General features: G+C 38.1%; 2 protein-coding genes across 3 annotated transcripts in view; one reads left to right on the forward strand and one right to left on the reverse strand.

Moving 5' to 3' along the window:
- sh2d3cb (SH2 domain containing 3Cb) overlaps positions 1–1,917 on the reverse strand; it is a 17,067-nt gene extending 15,150 nt beyond the window's left edge. For both annotated transcript variants that reach the window (XR_005129230.1, XM_017691038.2), the window contains exons 1-2: positions 1,830–1,917; positions 1,577–1,628 (exon numbers count right to left, since the gene is read on the reverse strand). Coding sequence is in view for 1 of the 2 variants with exons in the window: in XM_017691038.2 (XP_017546527.2) it covers positions 1,577–1,628; positions 1,830–1,872 (95 nt within the window). In the remaining variant the exon portion in view is untranslated. The remainder of the gene's footprint in view (positions 1–1,576; positions 1,629–1,829) is intronic.
- On the forward strand, positions 1,167–8,070 carry cfap157 (cilia and flagella associated protein 157). Its single transcript, XM_017691039.2, has 9 exons — positions 1,167–1,405; positions 1,904–2,175; positions 2,348–2,501; positions 3,623–3,890; positions 3,999–4,129; positions 4,499–4,649; positions 4,737–4,915; positions 7,182–7,337; positions 7,865–8,070. The coding sequence occupies exons 1-9, from the start codon at positions 1,248–1,250 to the stop codon at positions 7,923–7,925; spliced, it is 1,530 nt and encodes a 509-aa protein (XP_017546528.2). The 5' UTR covers positions 1,167–1,247; the 3' UTR covers positions 7,926–8,070.
- Positions 8,071–9,374: the final 1,304 nt, after the last annotated feature.

The raw sequence follows: 9,374 nt of genomic DNA on the forward strand, positions 1-9,374 counted from the left end.
TCAACATCAGTGAATGTGTACTTGGATTGTGAGAAGCAGAAAATGCAACAAACTTCTAAGACTGAACTTTTGAGGTGTGGAGAAATATCTTTGACAAACTGAAAGCAAAAAGGATGGAAGACAAGGGGTGAACACATTAAATGCTAAAAAATGTGAAAGCTTCTGTGCAATTTTCGGTTAAGGATGTTTTCATTTTGACCCTCACTTGTACTGAATGGCCATTTTGACTGGAAATTAAATAAATGAATGTGGTCTCTGACTTTTGCACATTATTGTATAGCATTTTATAGAATGTACAGTGCTGTGCGAAAGGTTTAGACATCTAAGCAAATTTTTTAACAATTTACCTCAGCAATGAGTTTATCACAATATACATTAGAATAAAGTCATATTCATAATTCAAATAAACATAAAAACAATAAAAAAGTAACAAGAATTTCTTGGGTCCATATTTTTCCTTGACATCTGCACGGCCACCACAGAGACTTGTTAATATCATCAATTACATCATGAGCAGAATTTAATAAAGCACTAACTGGTCAAACCAGGAGCTGCTTTGTAACTACATATAATACTGGACTTCCTCAAGGAGAGGTTTGAAAATGGTTAAACAAACACACCATCCATAAAATCACTATTTATTATTTATATGATAATTAACATTTGCACTTTAGCAGAGCTTTCAGAATAATAAAAGTACTTTACAATTGCTCGATCCATTCAGACTGGTTTCTTCCCTGCTGAAAACCCCCCAGCATAGACCAGGACGAACCCCATGCTGGTCTAAAGTAGTTTCTGCTGGTTTGGGGCTGATTTAGCTGGTCACTCAGTCTTTCTGGTTGACCAGCAATGCTAGTCTATGTTGGTTGGACACTGAACAAAAGCTATGGTTTAGAATACACCGAGCTAACACACTGTTCCTAATACAACTATGCAATAAGATATACAATATAAAATAATATTAAAAGGTGAAATGTTACCCTGAACCACCTGCCCGTAAAAGCCTCTACACGTCTCTGCTATCATGACTGGAAGCTGCACAATCTACACGTTTTCCGTCACCGAGCCTCGCGCAGGAGGCGGGGTTTGTTGGAATACGGGTGGGAACAGAAAGCGTCCTGAACAGCTCCGTTCCACTGCGGTCACGTGACATCCTTGGCAACCAACGGCAACCTCGTCATTTGTTTGGTTGCGGAGTTTAAGAAAACTTTAGTGAGGCAGAAAGCGAGGCAGAAAGCGAGTCAGCTATGCCTCCTAAAAAGAATGGAAAGAAAACTGCAGACAAATCCACCAAGAAAGAAGGCGAGGGGTCTGGAGAGAAACCCGATGCTGATGATGTTTTATCCGCGGGCAGTAAAGAATTCTACCGAGCTCAAATACGAGATTTGGAGGAGCGAATAGAAAAGTGAGAGAGCTGGAGCCAAACGTTACACAATGTTAATGCCATTGACAGCGTTTACGATTTAAACCTGTGCTGATCACAGATGTGAACTACTTAAGCTTATTGTTAGCAGAGATTTTTAATAGTCCAGTCTAACTTAAATTCGCAGTATAGATATTAGACTGTCAGACTTACCTGGCAAGTTGAAGTAGCCAGAAGAGCGTGAAAGGTTCCAAAGTTTGTTCCTCTGTCGAAAAAACTATTTTTTATGATGTTTGAAAGACAAAATTGACCTTTACATTGACTATAGAAATTGCTGTCTTTTGACCTTGTCCATCCTCAGGGCAGGAAGGAAGTTAAAATGAAACTAAGACCTTAGATCATAGTCTGTTCACAAATAATTAACCAGGTATAGCACCTCGCCCTTATGGAATAGCAGCTGACTCACTGTAGTAACACAGGAAACATGTCCCTTTATGAGTAATGGTCATAATCAGCCCCCTTTCCTTTTCTTGCAACTAGGTATCAGCATAAATGTGACGAGCTGGAGGTCCGGGAGAAGGATTTCTCCACTAACTACAACAATGTAGAGAGAGAGAAGAAGGACATAGTCCTCTATCTGAAGCGCTCCTTGGCCCACAAAGAGGATGAACTCACTGACCTCTCAGAGAAGCTTCTGGCATTACAAATAGCTAAAGAAGAAGAGAAGGAGTCATTTGAGATGCAGCTGAGCGCTCTTCGACATGAGTTTCAGGAGAACAAAGACAAGCTCATGTCAGAGAACATGGCCCTAGGTATAAACCACCACTGACTTAGAGATTAGGCATCTTTGGTCAGTCTTACTTTGGTTACCCGTTACCTTTCTCGTTGACAGTTTAGATTTGAGGCTTTTGTAGTGTGACAATTCTGTTCTTATTGGTGGCGATAGAGTCCCTCAGACCAGGTTTTACCCTTTTGTTTTGCTAGCGGGGAAGCTTGCATCTCTGGAGGAGTTCCGTGTGCAGAAGGATGAGATCATGGCCTTGCTGGCATCTCTGAAAGAACAGCTGGAGCAACAGAAGCAGGAACACCAGACAATCATTTATAACCTGGAGAGAAAAGCTGTCCTGGACAATGACAGGTCTGTTTGGAAATATTGATCACAGAAATTATGTATCTTTTGGTGAAAATGCAGCTGGTCTGGACCAACATTTGAGCTCTAGGTTTGTCAAACAAATGCAGGTGTTCTTCAGGTGACATACTTGGGTGTGAGCCTTTAAAGGGTCACTCCAGCCAAAATGTTTAGCATTCTTACATCTGTTAAACATGCTTAACTAGCTCTTACAGTGGAGCCACAAAAATCTCCAGAGTGAGATTTTCCAGTTTAAAGACTAGAAAAACCCTCTTCTGATGATGTAGAGCTCGAATACAATTATTATTATTATTTCATTTAGATAATTTAATGCTCTTATTTTCAGTACTTTCAATATAGATAGGGAGTTCAAACCTTGCATGGTAATTTGGCTAATTTGGTCAAAGATATTCCCATTACAGATCTAAAACAAACAGATGACGGGTTTTATTGAGTAACATATGTGACCTTTTGCTTGAGACAGTCAAGTATAGCCTGAAATAAATGTAAATGGCTGTGATGAATATTTTAGAATAAAGTAGAATAAAGTGTCCACACAATGTTTTGACAGAGCTCCATCATTTATTATAGCAATGTTTCGACCACTACAGTCTACAGCAGGCAGAAGGTGTGATGAATGTTGTGCCTCAGAGATGCTAGTTAAACTGAAACAATTTGAATATATATTTAGTGTTCGATCCAATAAACACTGGGTGTTCAGAGGATGACAAGGTGTTTTGAAATTTTTGGCTGGGTGTCATTCAAAATGTTTTGATGCAGATACCAATGCTGATACTTTGGCTTTGATATCTATTCCTGGATGATATTTTTATACATTCTTTTAAATTACAAACTGAAATTGGATTAAACCCAGAATAACTTGTGTATTTACTGACTGTGATGGATTGCTTATTGGCACAAGGATGCTGATGAGGCCAACTACTTAAATACTAAAACTTGGTATTGAATGACATTGAATTTTTCAAAACTCTGCAAGTACTATATATTGGTACCCAGTCCTAATTATAATTCTACATTTGGTATATTTGTTGGTGGTATCAAAGTCAAACCTGGGTATTGTAACTGTCCTAATCATAAGCCTGAGATGTGTGATGTATCCTCCTGTGCAGGCTAAAGAAAGAGATGCAGCAGCACGTGGCTACTGTCGCAGCCGAATTCCGCCGAGTCTCAGACAGGAGGATGCCAGAGACAACAATGAGGGCCATCCATGAGAATGTGTCAGTGACGGCTCAGCTCAGGCAGCTCTCAGACAAGAGCAAAGAGCTATTGGAGGATAACGATTCTCTAAAAGCCAAAGAGAAACAACTCAGGCGAGAAAAGGAGATTATGGAGTCTCTCCTGAACGAGATGACCATGAAGAGTGTCGGAAATCAGAGGGTTTGCAACAGAATGTTCATTTTGTAGCCTAAATTCATGCTTATCTATTGTGCCATGGTATATACATGGGCAATGACGGATAAGATGTTGTGTTCTTCTTCTTGGAAGGTGGTGCAGCAGCTGACGGAGAAGTGCAAACAAATGCATACTGAGCTCGAAAATCTTGCTAGGCATAAACAAGAGCACCAACAGCTACTGGATAACCACAATGCGCTACAGAAAGAGCATGATGACCTCAGGTGAGCTCATCAGTACAGGGATCTTTCAACACATATACTGCTCATAAAAGTTTGGGGACACCTTACAGTTATCTGAAATCTTAAAAGGGGAATTCCACCACATTTTCAAAATACTGCATAATTAAATTATTACAATGTAAACAAAGTTATTCAAAGTAATTTGATATGGATTCTAGTGAAATTGACTCTGATTTTCTTTACAGTGTAATTTGTACAACACAAACATACACATTTTATTTATTATCCAAAACGACCAGTGAACCTAAATGTGTCTTTTGTGAATAATAGAACATCAATCAAACATTAATCTTGGCATCAAATCATTGCTTAAAATCACCATCTGTTTTATTAATTCACTGATTTACTCAGACAGACACATGAATCACATATGGGCAAGCTCAAGCGAAAGCAGGCTGAGGCAGAAAGACTGAAAAAGGAGCTTCAAAAGGAGAAGATGCAGAGACAGGAGCTGGAGACGGTTCAGCAGGAGGCTGCTGTGGCTTTAAAGGAAGCTTTGAGGGTAATATTGCAAGTGATCAGGCAGCTATGGAGTGATGAAGCTGTTGAATTGAATGAGCAGTGGTTTTAATCACTTTGGTCCCTACAGGAGGTCCCTAAAGAAGAAGACTCAGAAGTGCAGGCTGTTGTCCGGCGAAGTCAGCTGATGCAGAAACTCCTAGCCATGCTGGACAATGCTGCAGCCATTGGCAAAGGCCCTGGGCTTTCTGATTTTATCCCCATTACACACCACACTGATGAACGCACAACAGGGCAAGGCATGGCAAGGTAGATACATCCACTACAAAGATACATCATATTTTATCAAGTTCATCACATCAAACCTAAATATTAGTTTATGTAAGAATTATGTGAGTCAGTAGAGCTCTGAATTACCCATACAAGGATCTCTGTGTTTCTTCTCTATGGGCAAAATGAATGGCACTTTCAAGAATTGCTCCTGTCACACTAGATCAGGTGTAGCATTGCTAACCCTACAAATTAATCCTTAAGTCAAAATACAAAAATTTCTACAAGAAAGCTAATGCTCCTCCTGCACACTGAAATGACGTTGCATTCAATTTTAATAATGCAACTTTATTCTGTTATAACACTGGCTACTCAAAATGTAGGCTGCTATGTGCCAAAGCCACTTACCTACCACACTGGAAGGTTGCCAGAGTTATGATGTCTGCTCAGTGTGAAGAAGTGCTAGTTTGCATGTAGCAATATTTGTATTTCAACTACACCATGACCTTGTAATTCAGAGTATCTAGTGATATTTGGAGTAAACGTGCATACAGCAAAACATATTCATTTTGGATCTTTTTGGTTTACCACAGGACGTGATGGCATTGATTAAATTTTTCCCATAGGGACAAAGACATGGCGTTCCATATATGGGCATATTGCCAACTGCAAAATTACTACACTACTTCAGAGGTCTATTTGATTGCGATTCTTTAAGAAATGATTCGATGCATTGTCTCAAATTTCACACAATTTGAGTAGTTTGCTATGATTCAGGATTACTTTTAAAACGATATGGCATCAGAAGAGGCATGACCAGGAAGGATTTTTAACCCATTGTGGAAATGTTGGCAACTCACACTTACAGCATAAGGTGTTAACGCTTGGTGGTGAACAATAATGTAAACAATTACATTGTAAATAAGCAGAATCACTAGTTTGCTCTAACATCACACATATAAACAGTAGTGCATAGTGCAACTACAGCTAACGGTGGCTAAAACAGTTCTAGTCTCAAGGGACAGTAAAATAGGACATGCAGAAGAGCTACACACACAGCTCACAAGGCAAATGTGATTTACACAGTAATGAAATATAGAAAATAAAAAAGAAATATTCAATTTTTAAAGAATGGGGTCAGTTGTGGAACAGAGGCTAGGGAACCAGCATTGTGATTGGAAGGTTGCCAATTCGATGCCCTGAGCTGACAGTACGTGCGTGTATGTTTCACTGAATGAATGGGTTAAAATGTGGAGGTGAAATTTTCCTATTTTGGATCTAATAAGGGTCACTTAACTTAGAAATTTAAAAATTGCCCAGAATTTTATTTTTACCAAACAATGAGCGCACACTTTTTGTATTATTATTATTATCAATTATAATCAATTCTGACATTCCAAAATTAGATGCAGTTTTATTGCATCTAATTTTTAATTACCACCTTCAGATCAATGTATCAATATGTGTTACTCCCCTACTAAACATTTCTTGCATTGCCTAAACCACAGTTTCTCAACCACTAGGCTGTGGGCAAATGTGCAACAAAGCCCCTACTGGTGGTCCATGGACCAATATTAAGTGGAAACCAGTGGTCTGTAGTGGGCCAGTGATGACACTTTGTGAAATACATCAGCCAAAAAATAACTGACTTAATAACAACAAATAAATCTTATCACAAACAACACCTGCAACAACGATGCACGAAACAGCTTAATATATTTTCTGCCTTGCATAATGTTTCACATGTCCAATTGTGAGTTACTGGTACAAAAATAAGTTGCAGAAACATTCTGCTTAATTTGCCACCATTCTACTTGGCTTCTAGTATAAACAAACTTAAGTTAGCCTAATCTATATTATATTATATTATATTATATTATATTATATTATATTATATTATATTATATAGTAAAAGTACATCTATCATGTAAAATGAACAACATACTAACTGCAATTCTGTTTTTCCTTTTATTATGTTCTGAAAAAAATCATAATATGGTCTCTGGCTTGACTGGTTCTCCTGACAACTTGGGCAATGGCAGAAAAGTTAGATGTAAAGCTATAAACAAAAATAATTTCTTTTCATATTTTTCAAATGAAATGGTTTTTGTGATTGGACAGTAATGAACAATCTGATCTTTAAGCTATTGTTCAGAAATAAAATATATTTCCATGCTTTCTTGTGATAAATAGGTGGGCTTTAAGATAGAAAGGGTGGTTTAAATAAAGCAGCAAATGAATATGACTTGCATTTGAAAAAAAAAGATGTGCTGTCATATTTCTCATATTTACTTTCTTGTTGAAGACCGGGCCTTCGTGCCCCAGGGCAGAAGACTACCTCGCGCCTCTCTCATTTCAAGACGGGAGACCTGGGGCTGGTCCCACGACAAATAAACATGTGCAACTCTGTCCTGTCCAAGATAGGACCCCTCTCCAAAAGCACACAGATTCACCTGCAGAGGTAGAATATATGTATTTGATCACTTACATAACCTTCCTTGTCATATCAAAATCTTATTTTTTTATTCTTTTATAGTGATCAAAAATGGCAACTACCCTTTACATGGTGTGAACATTTCATCAAGAATGTTTATTGTTTCTCTTACAAAGTTACCATTTTAGAGATGAAAAGTTTTGTTATCACAGGCACAAAATATGATTAATTCACAATGGAAAACATAACAGGAACTTTATTATACTTTATATATCACTGTCACTTAGGTGGTACCATCAAGAGTACTTTCAGTACCTAATCTTTGGGAACACATTGTGCTGCTGTCATGTTTTAAGTAGCACTGACTTCATACACCAACCTGACTCCAGACTTTTTAAGTTACGAAAGTGAACAGGGTGTACCTTAAAACTCAATTAAAGTTCACAGTTGAACCTTAAAAACAATTTTGGGGGACTAAGATTTACCTGATCGAAACCCTTTTTCTCACAGTGCAGCTATTATTTACTCTAAGTTGTTTTTTCTCATTTCTAAAGGAAACTGCAGAGCCAAAAACGGAATAACCTCTCCAAACCACTAGCTGAGGAGGACGTGTAAACTGCAGCCTGAACCTTTCAGCGGCGGTCCTACAACATCCCTCAAATAATCAAGAGAACCTCCTGTGGGTCCACTACTGCTCTACTGTTTGACTCTTTATCTGTTTGAAAGGGAAAACCCACTCAATAAACACCACCTAATGCTATTTCTTTTGAAACCATTTCCTCCTGACATCATATTGTGCTTTAATTATTCTTTGGTCACTTCTAACAGTAAACCAGGCTTTTGATTTTCTCCCACTAGATGGCAGCATGGCATCCTTTATAGAGCATTCAGCTTTTCAAAATTTGCTGATGAACTTGGCAATTTGGCATTAAGATGGCAGCGGTCAGTGTCATTTCAATGTGTCCAACATATGTAGGGTTAAGCAAAGAAAATAAATGCCTAAATCTACAATTTAGCATAAAAGCACCACCTTGCACTCCATCATTTCCTCTCACTGTGTGCCACACTGAAGAGAATTATGCAACATGTACATATAGTCCAATGTGCCCTTTCCTGATGGAGAGATTACACACAGGCAGAAAAGAGCATTACGTTTTTTTCCCCCTCTGATGGCCATACTGTATGGTGCTTCTCACTCTAAGTAAATCCTTGCCATTATCTGTTTGCCAACTGATGATTTTTACAGCTGTGTATAAACCTGCCAAACATCTTGGAATAGAAATAATCCCCAAAAGATGACAGTATTCAGAGGAAAGCATGATTTGCATGGTTTAAGTTATTAAGAGTGACGTTCTGTGACAGTTTATTTGTAGACCATTCTGACTGTATTATCAGTCCATCATGTGGGCCTGCCCTCCTCGACCTTGTCTCAAACCAAAATCAATTCTTTCTGCATGTCCAACTCACTGGAAAAGTCATCAAAAATGTATGAGCAAAGCTATATTTGGTAGGCCATTAGATTTCCCCTTTTCATCAGCTTTTGGTGGGAACTGCCAAGAGGCACCGAGCCTCTTGACAAGATGGTAGCTGTATAATTTTGTTTTATATCAGACAGCAAATAAATAAAAACCAAATATCCAAAAATATTACTTCTACCTTGACATTATGATAAAGATCTAGAGCAATATTACAGACATTTACACAAGATTCTTAGACTGTATAGATTACTATATTAATAGTTTCCTAGTCCCAGATTAAGTCTAAACCTAGACTATGTAGTATTTGTAATGGTGAAACGCCATTGGCATTGTGATTTAATCCAAGATTACGTATAGTCCATGTCCATGAAACCAGGCCTTGGAGTATTTTGTGGTACTACTACATGTTTCTGTAAGAGAAGCCAGAACTGTGATGCAATTCATAAAACAGGATTTCTCAGTAAAGCTGAATAATTTAAGACCAAAAAATGAGGTCTGTCCATTACAAATATCTTCTCTTATTGTACGGACTTGGCTTTTGTCTTATGTTATAGTGGCTAACTGTGAAATCCTGCTTGATAAAACA

The sequence above is a fragment of the Pygocentrus nattereri genome, chromosome 20, assembly GCF_015220715.1.
Source record: "Pygocentrus nattereri isolate fPygNat1 chromosome 20, fPygNat1.pri, whole genome shotgun sequence".
NCBI lineage: Eukaryota > Metazoa > Chordata > Actinopteri > Characiformes > Serrasalmidae > Pygocentrus > Pygocentrus nattereri.

Bases quoted from the DNA above. Each gene is read 5' to 3' on its own strand.
- cfap157 (XM_017691039.2), top strand. From the start codon at position 1,248: ATGCCTCCTAAAAAGAATGGAAAGAAAACTGCAGACAAATCCACCAAG. The intron at 4,130-4,498 runs GTGAGCTCATCA...TGATTTACTCAG, and splicing joins AAAGAGCATGATGACCTCAG to ACAGACACATGAATCACATA. The intron at 4,650-4,736 runs GTAATATTGCAA...TGGTCCCTACAG, and splicing joins CTTTAAAGGAAGCTTTGAGG to GAGGTCCCTAAAGAAGAAGA.